The sequence below is a fragment of the Schistocerca cancellata genome, chromosome 3 (genome assembly GCF_023864275.1).
Source record: "Schistocerca cancellata isolate TAMUIC-IGC-003103 chromosome 3, iqSchCanc2.1, whole genome shotgun sequence".
NCBI classification, from domain to species: Eukaryota; Metazoa; Arthropoda; class Insecta; order Orthoptera; family Acrididae; genus Schistocerca; species Schistocerca cancellata.
In genome coordinates this window covers 6,240,219-6,264,610 of record NC_064628.1, presented here as the reverse complement: position 1 = coordinate 6,264,610, position 24,392 = coordinate 6,240,219, and the positions used below count along the sequence as shown (strand labels likewise).

At 43.1% G+C, this 24,392-nt stretch overlaps 1 protein-coding gene across 1 annotated transcript in view; it reads right to left on the bottom strand.

The window, feature by feature from the left end:
- Positions 1–19,607: 19,607 nt before the first annotated feature.
- Positions 19,608–24,392, bottom strand: part of LOC126176772 (troponin C, isoallergen Bla g 6.0101) — a 64,605-nt gene continuing 59,820 nt past the window's right edge. Inside the window, exon 6 of the mRNA XM_049923941.1 lies at positions 19,608–20,073. Coding sequence (XP_049779898.1) covers positions 20,045–20,073 — 29 coding nt within the window. The 3' untranslated portion in view covers positions 19,608–20,044. The remainder of the gene's footprint in view (positions 20,074–24,392) is intronic.

The following is a 24,392-nucleotide window of genomic DNA, read 5'->3' as shown; positions in this document are numbered from 1 at the left end:
ATGTGTATATTAATATTGTATACTGTACACTCTGTAATATTTTGCTTGTAGTGCGGAAAGTACGTATCCCAACCCCTAGACAACAAAACCAGCCAAAACTTTTAATATTTCAACTCTGAGTGAGAGGGTACGTAGTTGAGGGCCACCACACCCTCATTTCATCTATTTGAAAGCCCGCAACATGCGGTGCTGTTTATTTACATATTCATTCTTAATTTCCTACAAGAAAACAAGGAAGACGAGCCTGATTACTGGGAAGTGACGGTGCACGTTGTCTTTTCTTTACTTGTCCATAAAGTGGATCTGTTGCATCGTGTTTACATTTTCCGATGACAGAACGTGCTACAAATCAACGACAGACTCATTCGATAGTCAGTGCTGTTCAGAGACGTACAGCACAATACGATGCAGCAGTACCGGTACAGCTTCGCAATACTCACTGACATGCACCTCGTGTATGGGGAAGTACGTTGCAACGCTCTCGCTGCTGAAAGGCCGTACAGGAAACGATTTCCTGCCGTCACGATTTCTCTCGATCGATGAATGGGGCAGACTGGTTCATTGCAAGAAGAAACAGAGGGGCTGGCAACATGAGGGCCACCCGACTTTGAAGAGGAGGCTCTGGAGCGTGTTGCAGCGGACCCCACTGCCAGTACTGGTCGAATTGCACGTGAAATGGGCGCTGCACATACTAGCGTGTGTCGAGTACTCCACGAACAACAATTAAACCTGTATCACCCACAACGAGTCCTCGCAATGCTTGTGACTGACTTTGCATCAAGGGTTTGTGGTTGCTCCAACAATGGATCGATCAAACACATTTTCTGCAAATCGTGCTGTTTACCGACGAGGTCTTATTTGATCGTGATTGTATCTCTAACGCCAGGAACAGCCACGTGTGGGATGAGGAAGACCCTCATGCTGCAGTAGGGTCACACCATCAAGTAGGTTTTGGTGTGAACATCTGGGCCAGGACTGTAGGTGACAACATTGGGCCATATCATCTACCTGGACGCCTCAGTAGCCGCCTGCACTTGAGATCCATGCAAGGAGTTCTACCTGAGATGTTGGACGATGTACCCTTGGCTGTTCGCAAGAGGGTGTGGCTACAACACGACTGTGCACCGCCTCCCTTCAATGTGGATGTCCGCAACGATCTCAGTGCTGTATTTCCTCGTCGCTTGATGCGAAGAGGACGTCCTATTCCATGGTCTGTGAGGTCACCTGACATGAAGACTCTTGATTATTTCCTACAGGAACTTCTAAAATCAGTTGGCTACATGAGACCGCAGTGGATACAGAGGTGGAATTAGTTGCCAGAATTGTAGCTGCCTGTGATGTGATTCGAAAGAGACCAGGCGTATTTGTCAGGGTGAGTCATAATCTTGTTCGACATTGCCATGCTTGCACTGAGGTTGGTGGCGTCGGTTTCAGCACATTTAGTAAAATACAATACAAATGGCACGATCATTGTATCAGTGATGGTATTTGCAGTTAACTGTAACTAATGAAAATAAAAATGTACACTGTAATGTGATTTTATTCCTATTATCTCCTTAAGCTGGCTTCTCCGACCCTTTTTCAAATTTTCAGTCGAGTGTCCTCTATGTCTTGTTACATTCTCTTACAGAAACGCCTTTTATATGGATAGAAATGAATTCACAGAGTCACTATCACACTCGTCTCTTGTAAAAACATTGCCGGGAAAAAACGCAACATCCTCAGGGACAAGACCATTTCATTAACAAGTGATATGAGAGGTAGTCACAAAGTCAAATAGGGGTAATGCAGCAGTAGGTTTAATAATGAATAGGAAAATAGGAATGCGGGTAAGCTACTACTATCAGCATAGTGAACGCATTATTGTGGCCAAGATAGATACGAAGCCCACGCCTACTACAGTAGTACAAGTTTATATGCCAACTAGCTCTGCAGATGACGAAGAAATTGAAGAAATGTATGATGATATAAAAGTAATTATTCAGATAGTGAAGGGAGACGAAAATTTAATAGTCATGGGTGACTGAAATTAGAGTGTAGGAGAAGGGAGAGAAGGAAACGTAGTAGGTGAATATGGATTGGGGCTAAGAAATGAAAGAGGAAGCCGCCTGGTAGAATTTTGCACAGAGCACAACTTAATCATAGCTAACACTTGGTTTAAGAATCATAAAAGAAGGTTGTATACGTGGAAGAACCCTGGAGATACTAAAAAGTATCAGATAGATTATATAATGGTAAGACAGAGATTTAGGAACCAGGTTTTAAATTGTAAGACGTTTCCAGGTGCAGATGTGGACTCTGACCACAATCTATTGGTTATGACCTATAGATTAAAACTGAAGAAACTGCAAAAAGGTGGGAATTTAAAGAGATGGGACCTGGATAAACTGACTAAACCAGAGGTTGTACAGAGTTTCAGCGAGAGCATAAGGGAACAATTGACAGGAATGGGGGAAAGAAATACAGTAGAAGAAGAATGGGTAGCTTTGAGGGATGAAGTAGTGAAGGCAGCAGAGGATCAAGTACGTAAAAAGACGAGGGCTAGTAGAAATCCTTGGGTAACAGAAGAAATATTGAATTTAATTGATGAAAGGAGAAAATATAAAAATGCAGTAAACGAAGCAGGCAAAAAGGAATACAAACGTCTCAAAAATGAGATCGACAGGAAGTGCAAAATGGCTAAGCAGGAATGGCTAGAGGACAAATGTAAGGATGTAGAGGCTTGTCTCACTAGGGGTAAGATAGATACTGCCTACAGAAAAATTAAAGAGACCTTTGGAGATAAGAGGACCACTTGTATGAACATCAAGAGCTCAGATGGAAACCCAGTTCTAAGCAAAGAAGGGAAAGCAAAAAGGTGGAAGGAGTATATAGACGGTCTATACAAGGGCGATGTACTTGAGGACAATATTATGGAAATGTAAGAGGATGTAGATAAAGATGAATTGGGAGTTACGATACTGCGTGAAGAGTTTGACAGAGCACTGAAGGACCTGAGCCGAAACAAGGCCCCCGGAGTAGACACCATTCCATTGGAACTACTGACGGCCTTGGGAGAGCCAGTCGTGACAAAACTCTACCATCTGGTGAGCAAGATGTATGAAACAGGCGAAATACCCTCAGACTTCAAGAAGAATATAATAATTCCAATCCCAAAGAAAGCAGGTGTTGACAGATGTGAAAATTACCGAACAATCAGTATAATAAGCCACAGCTGCAAAATACTAACACGAATTCTTTACAGACGAATGGAAAAAACTAGTAGAAGCCGGCCTCGGGGAAGATCAGTTTGGATTCCGTAGAAATACTGGAACACGTGAGGCAATACTGACCTTACGACTTATCTTAGAAGAAAGATTAAGGAAAGGCAAACCTACGTTTCAAGCATTTGTAGACTTAGAGAAAGCTTTTGACAATGTTGACTGGAACACTCTCTTTGAAATTCTAAAGGTGGCAGGGGTAAAATACAGGGAGCAAAAGGCTATTTACAATTTGTACAGAAACCAGATGGCAGTTGTAAGAGTCGAGGGCCATGAAAGGGAAGCAGTGGTTGGGAAAGGAGTAAGACAGGGTTGTAGCCTCTCCCCGATGCTATTCAATCTGTATATTGAGCAAGCAGTAAAGGAAACAAAAGAAAAATTCGGAGTAGGTATTAAAATCCATGGAGAAAAAATAAAAACTTTGAGGTTCGCCGATGACATTGTAATTCTGTCAGAGACAGCAAAGGACTTGGAAGAGCAGTTGAACGGAATGGATGGTGTCTTGAAGGGAGGATATAAGATGAACATCAACAAAAACAAAACGAGGATAATGGAATGTAGTCGAATTAAGTCAGGTGTTGCTGAGGGAATTAGATTAGGAAATGAGACACTTAAAGTAGTAAAGGAGTTTTGCTATTTGGGGAGCAAAATAACTGATGATGGTCGAAGTAGAGAGGATATAAAATGTAGACTGTCAATGACAAGGAAAGCGTTTCTGAAGAAGAGAAATTTGTTAACATCGAGTATAGATTTAAGTGTCAGGAAGTCATTTCTGAAAGTATTTGTATGGAGTGTAGCCCTGTATGGAAGTGAAACATGGACAGTAAATAGTTTGGACAAGAAGAGAATAGAAGCTTTCGAAATGTGGTGCTACAGAAGAATGCTGAAGATTAGATGGGTAGATCACATACTAATGAGGAAGCATTGAATAGGATTGGGGAGAAGAGAAGTTTGTGGCACAACTTGACCAGAAGAAGGGATCGGTTGGTAGGACATGTTCTGAGGCATCAAGGGATCACCAATTTACTATTGGAGGGCAGCGTGGAGGGTAAAAATCGTATAGGGAGAGCAAGAGATGAATACACTAATCAGATTCAGAAGGATGTAGGTTGCAGTAGGTACTGGGAGATGAAGCAGCTTGCACAGAATAGAGTAGCATGGAGAGCTGCATCAAACCAGTCTCAGGACTGAAGACTACAACAACAACAACATCTAAAATCACTTGGCTATATGAGACCGCAGTGGATACAGAGGTGGAATTAGTTGCCAGAATTGTAGCTGCCTATGATGTCATTCGAAAGATACCAGGCGTATTTGTCAGGGTGAGTCAGAATCTTGTTCGACATTGCCATGCTTGCACTGAGGTTGCTGGCGTCGGTTTCAGCACATTTTGTAAAATACAATACAAATAGCACGATCATTTTATCAGTGATGGTATTTGCAGTTAACTGTAACTAATGAAAATAAAAAAGTACACTGTAATGTGATTTTATTCCTATTATCTCCTTAAGCTGGCTTCTCCGACCCTTTTTCAAATTTTTCAGTGGAGTGTCCTCTGTGTCGTGTTACATATTTGCACACTCTTACAGAAACGCCTTTTATATGGATAGAAATGAATTCACAGAGTCACTATCACACTCGTCTCCTGTATAAACATTGCCGGGAAAAAACGCAACATCCTCAGGGACAAGACCATTTCATTAACAAGTGATATGAGAGGTAGTTCATCATTGCAGGAGAATATGGTAACAAATTCAAAGGAAGTGAAACACAGTTATCACAGTAAAGGTTACCCGAACAGTTCATCAATATATTATGCCGTGTATCGCCCCCCCCCCCCTTCAACCGTCACTGGTGGTGGTGGCAAAGGAGGCGTGAGTTCTCGCAAGTAAACGAACATAAAGGTACCGAATGGCAGTCTGCGATAGACTGTCATGAGCATCTTGTCCGTTTTGTTGCAATGTGGCAATGGTTCTTGCAGGTCGTAGAGAACAAGTTGTAACAATAATGTACCTATAATAATTTTTTTCTTTATGCATTTAGATAAATGTTTCTTTCTGAATTTATGTGAAATAATGTAAATATTATTTTAGAATTTTTTTCTTTTCGTGTCATGTTAAAGAAACTGTACACAACTTTTGAAATGAATGTCATTACTTATGTTAGAGTTTAAGCACTTTGATAACCAAAGGAAAGTGTATTTAATGTTAAAACTATTGTATAATGTGTAAATTGTAATTTAAACACTTGGTCCATACGTAGGTAATGCATTAGAATATGTGTAGTAGAAAACCTGTGGTGAATACCCTACCTGTAGGGGAGCGGGAAAAGGTGGATGCAGGCGAGCGCGGGAAAACGCACACTGGCGCGGTTCGGCACAACGGGCTCAGTCTTACAGTCGGAGTTGGGCATCGGTCAGAGGAACAAGTACTGTACCGAGGAGGCTATCTAGGAAAAGTGGATTCCATTGAGCCTCGGATGGTCCGATACCGACGACTACTTGGTATGGCTATATTCTCAGGCACAAAACTGGAAAGATTACGACGCTAAGAAGAATGAAAGTGCCGATACTGTGAGAGCCTTAGCCGTGCTTGTATGTGTGCTGTGCTGCCCGCTATCTCGCTGCCCGCCATCCGCCGCAACTACGTGCACAGGTCAAACATTTATTTCATCTTTAGAAGTGTATCTGTGTGGACCGGTGTTGAAACTGTTCTAACTGTTCAATAATAACGTGACTTTTACCAGAATTGCCTTAGCCATCATTTATCCTTATCATTGACCTAGACAGGGTCCTTACCGCATATTGTGCAACCCGAGTATCCCGAACTGAAAGTTTACAGTTAGTATTAAATTATTTGCAGATCGATCTATGCTATAAAGCAGTTTGAAAGTTAGGAGTGCAAATGTAAATGTTAGTAAAGAATATCAGTGGGATCAAATTGAAAGATAAATTTTGAATTGAGCTAGCAATGTTATTTAATTCATTTGAGACTGAAAGAATGTTAGTCAATTACTCCAGAAGCGTGACAAAAGAATAGTAGTCCATAGGTTGATAATTTTGAGTGTTAATGTACCTTCAGGACTTACTAGTTTCAGCATAACGACCGTAACAGTTTCAGCCCCCCCCCCCCCATTCTCTTCCCTATTCTTGCACATTTTGAAGTGTACTGATCAGAATTGAACAGTAAAATTAATTTCTATATTAAACCTAAGTATATTAGTGTTTTTTCCAATTTTAATAGTGACATTGTATGTGTGTTTTCAAAATTGCTGATTCTAGGGTAATCTATGCCCGATTTCATTCTGATCAATATACAAAGAGCAGCTCGTAGTAATCATTGCTGTGTGGTGTTGTGTAAGTTTAACTCATCCAAATTAGTACAAAAGAAGAAAACTTTAGCTCAGTAGATTTTTCCTATGCCAAACTCTGCCATATAACGCAGCAGTTCTACGTGTTGTTATGCTTGTACATGCACACACTTATACAAGGAGAAACTCACTCAATGCCTAATTAGGCTGGCGACCGTATTATTAATCATTGGCAATATCTACTGTGTGTACTTCTTGTCCATGCGAACGCATAATTGTACTTTACATTTGCTTGACGCATCACTGTAGTTACTGACTGAATAAGTCCGAATTGCTTCCATTAGGTACACGCGGTCAACTTATGTACTAAATCCTTGTTTACAAGGTTAAGCCCGTGAACTTATTACAGTACAGGCTTTATTGAGCTAACGCACGTCCGACAGGGCGGTAGTGTTACAAAGTGAGTTCCCTCTTCTTCGTGTCCCATACGTGTTCAATTGGTGACAGCTCTGATCATCTAGTTGGCCAGGCAGTTGCGCACCACGAAGAGCACGTTGCTTTCTCCTGCTGAAAAAGCACATCTCCTTCCTGCCGAAGGAATGGCAGTACCACAGGGGTATCAGTCTGTGTAATGTAGCAGACACTTTACCTCGCTGAAACATCAGGCGGGACTGTGGATTGCAACTGAAACCCCCCTTCCCTCCCCGCCCCACCCCCTGAAGCAGGAGCGGAGTTCGCGCGTTGTGGGTGAATGCACTCAGGAATCTACATCTACATCTACATCCATACTCCGCAAGCCACCTGACGGTGTGTGGCGGAGGGTACCTTGAGTACCTCTGTCGGTTCTCCCTTCTATTCCAGTCTCGTATTGTTCGTGGAAAGAAGGATTGTCGGTATGCCTCAGTGTGGGCTCTAATCTCTCTGATTTTATCTTCATGGTCTCTTCGCGATATATACGTAGGAGGGAGCAATATACTGCTTGACTCTTCGGTGAAGGTATGTTCTCGAAACTTTAACAAAAGCCCGTACCGAGCTACTGAGGGTCTCTCCTGCAGAGTCTTCCACTGGAGTTTACCTATCATCTCCGTAACGCTTTCGCGATTACAAAATGATCCTGTAACGAAGCGCGCTGCTCTCCGTTGGATCTTCTCTATATCTTCTATCAACCCTATCTGGTACGGATCCCACACTGTTGAGCAGTATTCTAGCAGTGGGCTTGAATAGGTTAACTCGCCGCACACGCGCACACCCATCACTCACAAATGGACAGAAGCCACTCCTGTCACCGAACACAACAGAGCGCCGTTCCACTCTCCAGCGAACTTCCTCACGACACTGAGGCGTCCATGCTTAGTGGCGCCATTGTGTCAAGAGGCAGCCCTGAATGATACTTCTTCGGCCACCGTTGCTTATACAGGGTTATTACAAATGATTGAAGCGATTTCACAGCTCTACAATAACTTTATTATTTGAGATATTTTCACAATGCTTTGCACACACACACATACAAAAACTCAAAAAGTTTTTTTAGGCATTCACAAATGTTCGATATGTGCCCCTTTAGTGATTCAGCAGACATCAAGCCGATAATCAAGTTCCTCCCACACTCGGCGCAGCATGTCCCCATGAATGAGTTCGAAAGCATCGTTGATGCGAGCTCGCAGTTCTGGCACGTTTCTTGGTAGAGGAGGTTTAAACACTGAATCTTTCACATAACCCCACAGAAAGAAATCGCATGGGGTTAAGTCGGGAGAGCGTGGAGGCCATGACATGAATTGCTGATCATGATCTCCACCACGACCGATCCATCGGTTTTCCAATCTCCTGTTTAAGAAATGCCGAATATCGTGATGGAAGTGCGGTGGACCACCATCCTGTTGAAAGATGAAGTCGGCGCTGTCGGTCTCCAGTTGTGGCATGAGCCAATTTTCCAGCATGTCCAGATACACGTGTCCTGTAACGTTTTTTTCCAAGAAGAAAAAGGGGCCGTAAACTTTAAACCGTGAGATTGCACAAAACACGTTAACTTTTGGTGAATTGCGAATTTGCTGCACGAATGCGTGAGGATTCTCTACCGCCCAGATTCGCACATTGTGTCTGTTCACTTCACCATTAAGAAAAAATGTTGCTTCAGCACTGAAAACAAGTTTCGCACTGAACGGATCCTCTTCCATGAGCCGAAAATTCAAAGCGTTTGACTTTGTCATCGGGTGTCAGGGCTTGTAGCAATTGTAAACGGTAAGGCTTCTCCTTTAGCCTTTTCCGTAAGATTTTCCAAACCGTCGGCTGTGGCACGTTTAGCTCCCTGCTTGCTTTATTCGTCGACTTCCGCGGGCTACGCGTGAAACTTGCCCGCACGCGTTCAATCGTTTCTTCGCTCACTGCAGGCCGACCCGTTGATTTCCCCTTACAGAGGCATCCAGAAGCTTTAAACTGCGCATACCATCGCCGAATGGAGTTAGCAGTTGGTGGATCTTTGTTGAACTTCGTCCTGAAGTGTCGTTGCAGTGTTATGACTGACTGATGTGAGTGCATTTCAAGCACGACCTACGCTTTCTCGGCTCCTCTCGCCATTTTGTCTCACTGCGCTCTCGAGCGCTCTGGCGGCAGAAACCTGAAGTGCGGCTTCAGCCGAACAAAACTTTATGAGTTTTTCTACGTATCTGTAGTGTGTCGTGACCATATGTCAATGAATGGAGGTACAGTGAATTTATGAAATCGCTTCAATCATTTGTAATAGCCCTGTACAATGCGTCGAACGTGACGTGTGTCTGCACTACACGGACGTCCAGAACATGGTCTACACAGCACAACATCTACTGTAATCCATTAGTGTGTCCATCCAGCTTCCTGCAGGCCCACAATGTGACCCCTACCAAATGGCTAGAGCTGTTTAACAGGAATGTGGCAAACACTGTTCACTTCTGAACTCAGCACAGTTACTGCTTGCAGAGCCAAAACAAAGGGTGTACAGACAGACCTGAGCGTTATTTGACAGCCACCGAGGACTGTGACAAACGCGTCGCTAACACTGAAATCCTTCAGTATGCACATAAAAGTATCGTACCATGGTGTCACTGAATATAGTCCATGAGGGTACTGCATTTTTTTCCGGCAGTGTATGTGGACAGTAAATGTCAGTGCAGCGCTGTAAACCTTTTGGATTTAGATTAAAGCTGCATGTAGACCTACATATACTTCCCCTACAGTGCGTGGCGGTGAGTACTTCGTACCAGCGTCAGCGATTTTACGTTACATTACCTTCGCATATCGATCGATGGAAAAGGACTGTCTGTATGCCTCTGTACACGCCCTAATGTTCTCCCTTACTCTTACGATGCCTATGTGGGTTGTACGACGGTGACAGCAGAATGGTCACACAGTCTTTCTCGTAAACAGGATCTCTAAATTTACCTAACATGATTCTGTGAGAACCATTCATACATTTTGCTCTTTCCAAAGATTCCCATTGAAATCCAGCCACCACCTCTGTTACACTTTCGTGTAGCCAGTACTACCCATTACGATCCTCTCAGTGCGTCTCTACGTTCCATCGACACCTATTTCCAAACGCTGGATCAGTCCTCTAGAATTTATCGCACTAGCATTTTGCAAGAGAGTTATTTCACAGATGCACCGCACTTTTCGAGAACTCTCCCAAAAAATTTAAGTAATTTTCGAAATTTGTGGTAAGTTCCTGTGGGACCAAACTGCTGAGGTCGTGGGTCCCTAGGTTTACGCACTACTTAGTCTAACTTAAACTAACTTACGCTAAGGGCAGCACACACGCCCATGCCCGAGGGAAGACTCCTCGAACCTCCGACGGGGAAAGCCGCGCGTGGCAAATTAAAGTTCAAATGGCTCTGAGCACTATGCGACTCAACTGCTGAGGTCATCAGTCGCCTAGAACTTAGAACTAATTAAACCTAACTAACCTAAGGACAGCACACAACACCCAGCCATCACGAGGCAGAGAAAATCCCTGACCCCGCCGGGATTCGAACCCGGGAACCCGGGCGTGGGAAGCGATAACGCTACCACACGACCACGAGATGCGGGCCAAATTAAAGTCCTCAGTTCGACTTCCTAAACACTGATTTGACGTGTTTGTCCCATTTCATACCACTTTTTAGTCTTACACTTAAATACATACAGAAGACATCGCCCCCAATGTCCACTGCCAACCTAGCAATCAGATACCGTCCAGTAATTTCTCTTTATTATGGGAATTATGTTGCATGGGTTCATATCCATCCGGCACGGCTGGTTTTATAATTTTTGCACAAAGACTCATTAATATCGTGCGACTCTTCGACAATCATTTTCGAGTTACTTTCTACTGATTCAAAATTAGATTTATTGTCCTAATAAAAGTTTAAATGCTAGGGCAGTTGTTTGGGACGTTGGCATCTGGGCCATGGAGACGTCCCTGGACAGACCGGAAGCGTTCACCCGTTAGATTTTCTATAGACTACCCATGTACGAGGGTAAAATGTACGTAGTGGCGGTAAAGGTGAGGCGGGAGTATCTTCTACTGCGATTCGTTCAACACGGTGAGAATCATTTCTCCAAATGGCTACTCTAGTATCGGTACAGTGTGGCCTGTTTGATAACTCCGGATAAGTTAGGCTCGGCAGTGGGTAGGTTCGACCAGTGTGATACTGCAGTGTTGGTTTCCGAGGAGGTGACCGCTGGCGGAGACCTCCAGGCATGACTACCGATAGATATGTTCACTGCCGACTGACAGAAGACTGTTATAGCGACTTACTTGCATACTCTCTTGCTTGCTTGCTCTCTAGAAACAGACCGTGACGAACAACGGTCTCGTCTCACTACAAGAAGACCCAGTACCACGTGATCCTGCTGCACACTTTTCAACAACTGTGTAGTGCGTTCGATAATTTTCTAGCGACAATTTCTTACGGTTCCTGCAATATTTCTCAAGATAGTAATCGTCGTGAATGCGAAGTAGCAAACGGCAGGTTACTTTGTGTCCTGTACTCTCAGATCGTTAAAGAACGACCCAGAAAAAAGATTGCAAGCAAGATTCTACTTGTTTAGTTCGTTATGTTCTTGTGATTACACTTAATTATCTGTTGAATTTTCGCCCGAAGTAGGTTTGGTCGTGAGATATAACGGCAAGTGTCTGCTGACAAAAATTGCGAATCTTCGTTACACAGCTAGAATTACTTCACGGATTGTGAACTGAATGAGGCAGAACGTAATTAATAGTTCCCACTGGTGCATCGACGCTTAGTGAGACTATTTGGTGATGGTGTATTGATAATAAATATGTTTGTTTGAGAGGCCGGCAATGATGAATTTAGCGTTCACACATGAATTATATGACACAACATTTAAGAGTGGATAAAATACCAAAAAACATTTGAGCTAAGATGATCACTCAACATTTGAAGGATACGCTGGACCATAGACTGAAACCCAAAATTTTAAGCTATGAGGGGCGTTCAGTAAGTAACACGACACATTTTTTTTTTTCTGAAAGCAGTTTGGTTTTATTCAGTACTGCAATAGACCATGTTACTCCCCACGCTTTCGGCTGCAAAAGTCTATTTTTCGACATAATCTCCGTTCATTGCGACAGCCTTACGCCAACTAACTGGTGAGGCCTGTATGGCACGACTCAACCACCACGGCACCATTCTACGTCTTGCTGCATCAATAACCTCCCCAACATCCACGTACTGACCCCCTGCGGAGAGCACTCTTCTTTGGGACAGACAGATGGAAGTCGGGATGCGCGAGATGCGGACTGTAGGGTGCATAAGGACGAGCAGTGCAACGAAGTTTTAAGAGCTCATCTCGGGTGTGCAGACTTGTGCGAGGGACTTACGTTGCCATGGAAAAGAAGTTCATTTGCATTTTTGTGGCGATGAGCACGCCGAAGCCGTTCCTTCAGTTTCCTGACGGTAGATCGGTACACCCCTCAGTTGACCGTTGCACCGTGAGGGAGGACATCAAACGGATTAACCCCTTGATCGACCCAGAAGACTTTCGTCACGACTTTACCCGCTGAGGGTACTGTAACGCCGGAAATGCATATCCTCCTATTTCCATCTATTGTACTATAATTTTTTTTCCTTATTTTCTCACCTGAAGATATGACATTTCTGTCTCTTAATATATTGTAATTGTTTTACTGTTTATATATATATATATATATATATATACATATATATATATATATATGCATTTATGTTGGTTTGTTTTGTGAATATTATTTGTATTTACACGCTGGGTCTGGCGTAGGGAAAACTATGCTATCGAACGAATACATCGATAGGTCGTGTGAAGAATCAAAGTGTGTAGGATCTTTGGCAGTGTTAACTCTGCCGCATGGAGCGCGGGCAGAGAGAGTCTGGCTGGAGTAGTGCGGTGGAGCAGGTGTGTTGTGTGACGCTCCCGCGAGTTGCCGCGTTTTCGGGGTTTGGCAGCATGTAATTCCGCTCGACTTGCGATGATAGTTTCTGACACGGTGTCGCGGACGGGAAGCTTTAGCTGGCGCACATCAAGAGCCCGTTTGGCCTGGTGACCGTGTCGAGAAGAAGGCGCGCCAACATCCAGCTTCTGCAACAGCGACGCCCGACAATGAGTGACTGTCGCCACCTCCTCGATCGACGGCTTCAAACCTTCAATCAACCAACAAGGAAGACTGGAAGCACGTAAAGTTTTTTAGAAATGTATGGCAGACCTCAGCTTTTCAAACTTTTAAAATTGTTGCATCACAGAATTACAGCAACTTAGCATGAACGTTTGTTGCTCATTGTCCCAATTGCATTACCAAGCAGGGTCCCTTCCTTTTCCGGAATGAACCCGAGTGTCGCTGAAATTCAAACGCCAGCATCATTCGATTTCACTGCTTTAATTTCAAAGTTCAGTTAAGGCATTCATAGCTGGCCACAATATTTAGATTACACAAGCACGAATTAAGAGTGCGAGTTTTGTTACCGTATTTTAGCATACCTGTGACTGCAGCTGAGCTTGGTACGTACTAAATTTTACTACTGTTAATTGTTCAGAATCATTTAATTCAAGTTCAAAGTTAAATCCCTTATTTCTAAATTGCGTAGATTCAAGTAGCTTTTGAAATGATTGTTGAGGTAGTCCAAGACTAACCGTATTTTACTGAATTTCGATGTGCTTCAGAAAGAAAGCTCACTATTAACTTCAGTCACTAAATTAACTTTCGATTTTCCGGTTTTATTAATTTTTTTACTACATTAAGTCAGGGTGTAGCGAAATTTATTACTTCTGACAAACTTTCAGTTTTCACACTACACGTGTCAACCTTCAGTTGCCACGCTTCTAGTGCTAATTATATGTGTAATAACCTTTCTTTTTCAGTTACTATAGTAATTGTCCTTAGGACTGGCGACTGTAATTGCCCCCAAATCTCAAATATCTAATTACCGCTAGTTAATCGTTAACGTAACGGCCGCACATTTACTTTCTTTATTAACTTTACCCCTTTTCAAAATTAATTTCCACCTGTTTCATTAGCATTTTTCCTTTCATTTAGATGTAACCCTTTCCTCCCTCTTTACCGACAGATTAACTTCGGTGACGATTGCTTTTCCCAAATTTCCATTAGGTACACGCGGTTTAATTTTTCACTGTCATTAAGGTCGATGACTGGGGGGGGGGGGGGGGGAGGTTACAGTACGACTTTGGACTTTATCGTTGGACGAGAGGTGACGTTACACACTCCATGGACTGCCATTTTATTTCCGGTTCGAAGTGATGTTTCATCGCCTGTGACGTTTTTCGACAAGAAATTGTCCACTATCAGCCTCGCAACGCGCAAGTAACTCCGCGCCGATGGTCCTTCGTTGCTCTTTGTGATCTTCTGTTAGGCGGCGAGGGAGGCAGCGGGCACACACCTTTGAATACCCCAACTTGTGGACGAGTGTGTCGCCACTACCAACAGGGAGGACCAGTTGCACAGCGAGGTGCTTGACTGGAGTGTGACCCATCGATTTCCTCGAATGAGAGCGTCCACTCGTACCAGCATTTAATGAGTGACGGCTGTGTCCTGCCGGTCGACACGCGGAGCTCGAGCAGGTTTGCGCGAATGTCTTGCGAAGATTACAGACGCCTCGCCCAACGGCTCACCGTGCTTTTGTTCACCACCAGGTCTCCGTAGAGATTCCACAAGCGCCTATGAATATCTGCGATGCTCTGGTTTTCTGCTAAAAGAAAATCGGTGACAGCTCTCCACTCGGAACGCAACTCCGTTGCACATGGCTATGGCTATGTATAGCACGGCCACTATCGAAACTTCACGAAACTAAAGGGGCTGAAGCGGCAACATTCCACGATGTTCCACAACAAATGGCGAATTTTTTCAACCGAAGCTATGCAATCGATAAATAAAATGCACCCTGTTAAAAAGAGGTCCACTGTGATTTCTACACTACAAACGTGACAACATTCACGGCAGTTTCGCCTTAGACTTAAGTAATTTGTGAATGGAAAGTTCCCACTTGTTTGTTAACCTCCAACCCCAGTCACTCGTCGTCTTACCCACACGTGACCGTCTGAATCAACAGAAATAGAACATTCTTTCGGTCACGAAAATTTGCTGTATTTAATAGGACCGAAGAAGATTCAGTTTTAAGTTCTACAACAATATCTTTGTACCCTTGTTTGTCGAGACTGATCTTCCAGCTGATTCTTCCACACGTTTCTCTTCACGGGACATCCACAACTGTTGTTCATTGTCACTGACAAATTCCGGTACATGTACAAAAATTATCTATTTCTGGAAAGGAAAGCACTATTCCATTTTAGGACATATATCCCTTCTTCAGGTGCACATTTAAATGTGAGTCCACAAAGGATACACAACTAAAGTTAAAATATGTTAAAGTAGTGCATCCCTGGGGCATGACACGCAATAGAATATCCTCTTCAATCTTAAGTCTTCCAGAAAGCTTCACGCTGTGGTGGACAATGATCCAACGCCATGGACGCGCAACACATGGATCCGCATCATGGCGGTTTTTCCAACACCGGGCAGTGCTTTCCTTTATAGACATAAATAATTTTTGTGACTGTAGCGGATTCTATGATTCACTGCTAATACAAGACTATTCAAAAAGAAGGAACAGATTTCAAACATTGCTTCCAGACTATAAAAGACAGAAACACAATTCCAACGTTCCTGGAAAAAGAAATTTCCAAACTTTTATGTATTCAATGTTGTTAGTTGTTGTGGTCTTCAGTCCTGAGACTGGTTTGATGCAGCTCTCCATGCTACTCTATCCTGTGCAAGCTTCTTCATCTCCCAGTACCTACTGCAACCTACATCCTTCTGAATCTGCTTGGTGTATTCGTCTCTTGGTCTCCCTCTACGATTTTTACCCTCCATGCTGCCCTCCAATACTAAATTGGTGATCCCTTGATGCCTCAGAACATATCCTACCAACCGATCCCTTCTTCTTGTCAAGTTGTGCCACACACTTCTCTTCTCCCCAATTCTATTCAATACCTCCTCATTAGTTATTTGATCTAACCATCTAACCTTCAGCATTTTTCTTTAGCACCTCATTTCGAAAGCTTCTACTCTCTTGCCTAAACTATTTATCGTCCATGTTTCACTTCCATACATGGCTACACTCCATACAAATACTTTCAGAAACGACTTCCTGACACTTAAATCTACAAACGAAGTTAACAAATTTCTCTTCTACAGAAACGCTTTCCTTGCCATTGCCAGTCTACATTTTATATCCTCTCTACTCCGACCATCATCAGTTATTTTGCTCCCCAAATAGCAAAACTAATTTACTACTTTAAGTGTCTCATTTCCTAATCTAATTCCCTCAGCATCACCCGACTTAATTCGACTACATTCCGTTGTCCTCGTTTTGCTTTTGTTGATGTTCATCTTATACCCTCCTTTCAAGACACTATCCGTTCCGTTCAAGTGATCTTCTAAGTCATTTGCTGTCTCTGACAGACTTACAATGTCATCGGCGAATCTTAAAGTTTTTATTTCTTCTCCATGGATTTTAATACCTACTCCGAATTTTTCTTTTCTTTCCTTCACTGCTTGCTCAGTATACAGATTGAATAACATTGGCTTGAGGCTACAACCCTGTCTCTCTCCCTTCCCAACCACTACTTCCCTTTCATGCCCCTCGACTCTTATAACTGCCATCTGGTTTCTGTACAAATTGTAAATGGCCTTTGGCCCCCTGTATTTCACCCCTGCCAACTTCAGAATTTGAAAGAGAGTATTCCAATCAACATTGTCAAAAGCTTTCTCTAAGTCTACAAATCCTACAAACGTAGGTTGGCCTTTCCTTAATCTAGCTTCTAAGATAAGTCGTAGGGTCAGTGTTGCCTCACGTGTTCCAATATTTCTACGGAATCCAAACTGATCCTCCCCTAGGTCGGCTTCTTCTAGTTTTTCCATTCGTCTGTAAAGAATTCGCGTTAATATTTTGCAGCCGTGACTTATTAAACTGATAGTTCGGTAATTTTCACATCTGTCAACACTTGCTTTCTTTGGAATTGGAATTACTATATTCTTCTTGAAGTCTGAGGGTATTTCGCCTGTCTCATACATCTTGCTCCCCAGATTGTAGAGTTTTGTCAGGACTGGCTCTCCCATGGCCGTCAGTAGTTCTAATGGAATGTTGTCTACTCCCGAGGCCTTGTTTCGACTCAGGTCTTTCTGTGCTCTGTCAAACTCTTCACGCAGTATCATATCTCCCATTTCATCTTCATCTGCATCCTCGTCCATTTCCATAATATTGTCCTCAAGTACATCGCCCTTGTATAGACCCTCTATATACTCCTTCCACCTTTCTGCTTTCCCTTCTTTGCTTAGAACTGGGTTTCCATCTGAGCTCTTAATACTCATACAAGTGGTTCTCTTTTCTCCAAAGGTCTCTTTAATGTTTCTGTAGGCAGTATCTATCTTACCTCTAGTGAGATGGTATTCAATGTAAGCACCGAGTATTAGACGACAAATCAAAATGGTGGATCATTTCCTGCCACATACGAAGCAGCTAGTCTCTCGCTATGGAGTGCACGGCGTCAACAATGCGACGTCGCTGACTCTCAAGAGTGTCAGGTATTGGGGGGGGGGGGGGGGGAGATACAAAGGCAGTCTTTTACAAATCCCCACAGATAAAAGTCACAGTGTGTCAGGTCTGGAGACCTGGGAGGACACCGCCGATAAGTTCATCTTCTGATCCTCCTCCTTCCAATCCATCGTCCTGGAATGGTGTGAAACGTCTCTGTGAAGTCGTTTCATACGACTACCTGATTTTAGCTCAATGCATGAACTCTTCCGGAAAGACTGAGCACTCAAATAAGGCCTATTTAATATTGTATGTATGTTTTAATGTGGGGTTTCGGTTTTGTTTTGTGGGAAACGCTGAGTTGGTCATCGTCTGCTGGGAGCAGACGATGTTGCTTCTCGTTCGAAGGAGAGCACAGGATGGCCAACTTAGGTTTCCAGTACCTGAACACAGAGGTCTACCCATCTTAGTCGAAGGCTGTTTTTGTGTGTGAGGTTGGTGACGGAGGGCTACTCCTCTGGTAGCTTCCGCTGCACGGGGAGCTAGGTAATCTGGAAAGAGAAAGGGGCACTCTTCGGTGAACGCTTGGTGAGTACGGATCGTAGCTCTTAAGGGGGGTTTCAGGTGATACGAGGCAGGTTGAGTTAGGACTTCGTTATGTTCAACTGCTGAAATACTTAAGAACTTCAGCTTAACTGAAGCGTGTGAAGCGAATTATTTTTCCGAATGTACCATAATTATATTGCTTCAAATAGGCGATTTTTGGGTGTTTGAGTTAAAAGTGTGGAAGTTACTTTGTTCATTTTGAACAACGATGAAGTAGAATTTCAAACGGTGAATCTGATTAGTAAAAGCTGGTTAGGATCACTTTAACCGTACGTGATTGTAGTACTGTGTCGAAGCGAGTATGATTTTTAATCTTATATTTTGTGGAAGTTGCTTTTGTCTTTGTGTGTCGATTTTGTGCCACGTGTTTGGTAATCAATGACCCTTCTGGTCCACCATGGCACCGCAATAGGCTTTATTTTAACAGTTTGCTTTTTTAATGAGCTATAATTTCTGCAAGAATATCTGTTCTTTCGTGTGCTTTCTACAAAGCAGCACAACAGTTTGATTCGGAATGCACCACGTGCTCTAGTTCGGCCGTTTGCAAGCAGCAGACGCAGTTAGTATGTTGAATAATTATCGCATAACCTCGTGCATTGGTTAACCCTCTGTCCAGAACAGTGCATGAGTAGAACCGTAATGCGAATCCCACAGAGATATTTTTATGGTATGAATGCAAAGGAGATGATAGTATCATTGTCTCCCACCCCCGTTTTCTGTGTTTCTTCTTGCTGTAGTTAAATTGTGCTCTGATACATTCTCACGTAATTCTTGCTTAAATATTACTAGTCAGGCACCAGTTATGCGTATTAGGATGTGCAACCAAATACTTAGATACAATAAATAATCTACGTGAAAGACAAATTCTGTGGTTTTGATCTTACCCACTTACTCTGATTTCCAATCCTGAATTAATCAAGTTGCTTCATGCACGACATAGAGTGCTATTTATCTGGCTACTTAAAGAAATTTGCATACTTGTAATTAAATTATTTAAGTAATTAAAGTAATAATTTTTCAGCTCCGTTTTTTCTAAATGGTTAGGAAGGGCTTGGGCTGGTGGTAACCCTCAGTTTCTCAATTTTCACCATTATTTGTGTGAGAGAAGCAGCTAGAAATGCGAGATAACGTATATGACTCGTTGAGAAACGTCGTAAAGATAGTAATACCTTACAGGTGTCATTCAGGTATCATCGGATGTGCTTAGAGAAATTCTGTAGTTTGGAAGCAGTAAATATTTCAAATATGTCCCCTCTTTTTGAATAGGCGGTGTATGTTACTTTTACATGTTGGGATTTCGTGGCATGACTACTATATCGCTTTTAATATTTATAGTTACGTCCAATTTTTAGTAAGAAACCAAATATGTAGTCGTGAATTGTGTGACGATAAAATATTTTATTGACAATTTCTTTGTATTACAAAGCTGGTGGTCACAGCACTGCTTTCTCAGAATGTGTTGCCACACAGATATTTCATAGATACAGCTCGATACATTTATGTTGTTGTTGCACACTCACAGGGTACACTTACTGCTATGCGTAAACAAAGATGGACAAAATTTTCGTGTGGCAACGAGTGTGGTTTTTTACCGTTATTACCAAAACTAGAACGCTTGTTGTGGAGTGCCGTTGCGCACTCGGTTCCGACGTGCTCGCCGACGAGATGAGAAAGCGGAGAGGCGAAGCCCATCCGGGAATGTAGAGACAGCCGTGGGAGCTGAGCGGGGGCGGGGGGAGGCGGGCGGCGGGGGCGGCGGCGCGGCGCGGGGGCGGCGCGGCGCGGAGGCAGCGCGGCGCGGGGGCGACGCGGCGCCTACTCGCCCGTCATCACCTCCATGAACTCTGCAACACAGCGAAAGTAAACACAGCACTGGCGTTAGCTCTGCAACTCAGAGTAAAGCAGTGAGATAAAACTCTGCAACGAAGATGCATGGGGAGGTAAGTACAGCGGTGACATAAACTCTGCAACACAGGTACACACGTCGGCACTGTACTTGCCTTGTGTGTGCCTGTGTTGCAGAGTGTATCGAGGAGTACAGCCCTAAATAAATTCTGCGACACAGCTACACGGCAAAGTATGTAAGGTCTGACACAAATTTACGCAATACAAGCGCAAAGTAACGTAAAGTGCAGCACCGATATACACACGGAACCCGGAAAAGTGGCACAGAGAATATAACCCTACATGAACTATGCAACATGGTTGCATTTCAAGGTAAGTACAGAACCTGCATGCCCTCTGCAACGCAGGTACACGCAAGGAAGGTATAGCACCGACGTAAACTTTGCAACATTCGCGCTTGGCAGGTTCTGTACAACACGTGCATGAAAACTCTGCATCATACACATGTGGCACCAGGTACACACACTACTATACAGACACACGATAAGATGAGTACAGCACCTACATAAACCCTGCAACACAGTCACATGTCAAGATAAGTGTAACAGCTACATTACCTCTGAAACACAACCACACATCTAGGTAGGTACAGCACCTACATACGTTCTGCAACACAGCCACATGAAAAGTGGGTACAGTGACTGCATAGACAGCTGTAACACAGACACGCGGCACACACAGGTCAACTCCTGGAATCAAATCTGCATGTGGAATGCACTTCCTTGACTCTTGTTCAGAAAGGAGTGCACTATTCTGCTGCATACATTTTCAATAAGCTACCACAAGAACTCAAAAATCTTAGCAGTAGCCCAAACGCTTTTAAGTCTAAACTGAAGGGTTTCCTCATGGCTCACTCCTTCTATTCTGCCGAGAAGCTCCTGGAAGAGCTGAAAAATTAAGCAAATTACAGTGTTACATTGTCGATTTTCTTTATTTAAACTTACGAATTGTCGCCTGAATACGTTTCTTGTATTTCATTTTATCTGTTTCTACTATCGTGTTATAATTTCATGTATTGACTCGTTCCATGACCATGGAGACTTCTCCTTAATTTGGTCCCACGGAACAATAATAAAATAAATAAATAAATAAAACACCTGTTCTGCACAGTGGAGCAAGTGGCAAACAGCTACACAGTGTGTAGGGGCTAGGTCGAACACTGTTGGATGTTACTACTGTAAGTAGGCTGTTTATGTTTTCTTATTGGCAACGTTACGTGGCGCTCTGTACGAAAATCACTGGCTGTGCTGTGTGCAGTCTGTGGCTGGTTTGCATTGTTGTCTGCCATTGTAGTGTTGGGCAGCGGCAGCTGGATGTGAACAACGCGTAGCGTTGCGCAGTTGGTGTGCAGTCTGTGGCTGGTTTGCATTGTTGTCTGCCATTGTAGTGTTGGGCAGCGGCAGCTGGATGTGAACAGCGCGTAGCGTTGCGCAGTTGGAGGTGAGCCGCCAGCAGTGGTGGATGTGGGGAGAGAGATGGCGGAGTTTTGAAATTTATAAGACTGGATGTCATGAACTGCTATGTATATTATGACTTTTGATGACTATTAAGGTAAATACATTGTTTGTTCTCTATTAAAATCTTTCATTTGCTAACTATGCCTATCAGTAGTTAGTGCCTTCCGTAGTTTGAATCTTTTATTTAGCTGGCAGTAGTGGCGCTCGCTGTATTGCAGTAGTTCGAGTAATGAAGATTTTTGTGAGGTAAGTGATTTGTGAAAGGTATAGGTTAAAGTTAGTCAGGGCCATTCTTTTGTAGGGATTTTTGAAAGTCAGATTGCGTTGCGCTAAAAATATTGTGTGTCAGTTTAAGCACAGTCTTGTATAAATTGTTCAAAGGAGACGTTTCACTACCAGCAAGGAAACGTACTTTTATTTATCACTCGAGCATTATAAACAAGACATATGATAACATGGGCCCAGTTGCTGACGGGAATTCTTAATTATTACTCTGATGGAAATGGACTCTGTTACACCATGAGTTCCTAGACCACATGATGCCAAACTGATACTCCGGTATTTCCATGCCTGTGGGATATACTAATTAAAACGCCATCCTTATGTGTGCTCTCTTTGAAAATTTTCGGTTCAGAAAAGTAAGCCATTTTGCTCATGAAGAATTAAGTGAGTTCATGCTGGCTATTAGGTGTATCTAACGTTGCTGGAACTTTTCAGGTGAAGATAACAACACACACGACCACAAGAAGCCTTATCATCTTTCATACCTTCGGAAAATTCAGACCATTGACATACGGGACATAGGAGTATCACACTGACAGATCACGTAGATCGTTGACTGTAGTGCTATGACTTCAGAACGACCAGCAACGACATGGAATCAGGCCAGCGTTCGGCAATGAGAGAAGGGAGGGTCTTTCGAGGAGGACTGCGCCACAATAGATCATAGGATTTTCGACTGCTTAGACGAATAGACGGATGACAACAGCTGAAATGCGAGCGGAGGTTGCACACTAAGTTTCATCACGTACCCTCTGGAAGAGATTAATGGATGCTAGATTGAGATCTAGAATTGCCGTGTGGCTTCTTTATTGACTCCCATACCACATGCAAATGGTGTAGATTCAGTGTCAACTGGGACATTGAGTGACATTCCGTGGTGTTCAGGGAAGAGCCTCGATTCTGTTTGTGGCAGTCAGATCGACGCCAGCGTATACGTAGATGGCCTTAACTCTTGGAATCATGTGTGTGGGGAGCTGTTTGATATGACAGAAGGGCTGATTTGGTAACTATAGAAGGAAGCCTGAATACTCACCGCTACGTGGCAAGAATGGTAAGTCCTGCTATAGTATAGTTCATTACCAGGGTAGACAATGTCATATTTTCACCAGGATAAGTCACAGCTGCAAAATACTAACGCGAATTCTTTACAGACGAATGGGAAAACTGGTAGAAGCTGTCCTCGTGGAAGATCAGTTTGGATTCCGTAGAAATGTTGGAACACGTTAGGCAATACTGACCCTACGACTTATCTTAGAAGCTAGATTAAGGAAAGGCAAACCTACGTTTCTAGCATTTGTAGACTTAGAGAAAGCTTTTGACAATGTTGACTGGAATACTATCTTTCAAATTCTAAAGGTGGCAGGGGTGAAATACAGGGAGCGAAAGGCTATTTACAATTTGTACAGAAACCAGATGGCAGTTACAAGAGTCGAGGGACATGAAAGGGAAGCAGTGGTTGGGAAGGGAGTGAGACAGGGTTGTAGCCTCTCCCCGATGCTATTCAATCTGTATATTGAGCAAGTAGTAAAGGAAACAAAAGAAAAGTTCGGAGTAGGTATTAAAATCCATGGAGAAGGAATAAAAACTTTGAGGTTTGCCGATGACATTGTAATTCTGTCGGAGACAGCAAGGGACTTGGAAGAGCAGTTGAACGGTATGGACAGTGTCTTGAAAGGAGGGTATAAGATGAACATCAACAAAAACAAAACGAGGACAATGGAATGTAGTGGAATAAAATCGGGTGATGCTGAGGGAATTAGATTAGGAAATGAGACACCTAAAGTAGTAGGGGAGTTTTGCTATTTGGGGAGCAAAATAACTGATGATGGTCGAAGTAGAGAGGATATAAAATGTAGACTAGGAATGGCAAGGAAAGCGTTTCTGAAGGAGAGAAATTTGTTAACATCGAGTATTGATTTAATTGTCAGGAAGTCGTTTCTGAAAGACGATAAATAGTTTAATCAAGAAGAGAATAGAAGCTTTCGAAATGTGGTGCTACAGAAGAATGCTGAAGATTAGATGGGTAGATCACATAACTAATGAGGAGGTTGTTGTTGTTGTTGTTGTTGGCTTCAGTCCTGAGACTGGTTTGATGCAGCTCTCCATGCTACTCCATCCTGTGCAAGCTTCTTCATCTCCCAGTACCTACTGCAACCTACATCCTTCTGAATCTGCTTAGTGTATTCATCTCTTGGTCTCCCCCTACGATTTTTACCCTCCACGCTGCCCTCCAATACTAAATTGGTGATCCCTTGATGCCTCAGAACATGTCCTACCAACCGATCCCTTCTTCTGGTCAAGTTGTGCCACAAACTTCTCTTCTCCCCAATCCTATTCAATACTTCCTCATTAGTTATGTGATCTACCCATCTGATCTTCAGCATTCTTCTGTAGCACCACATTTCAAAAGCTTCTATTCTCTTCTTGTCCAAACTATTTACCGTCCATGTTTCACTTCCATACATGGCTACACTCCATACAAATACTTTCAGAAATGACTTCCTGACACTTAAATCTAT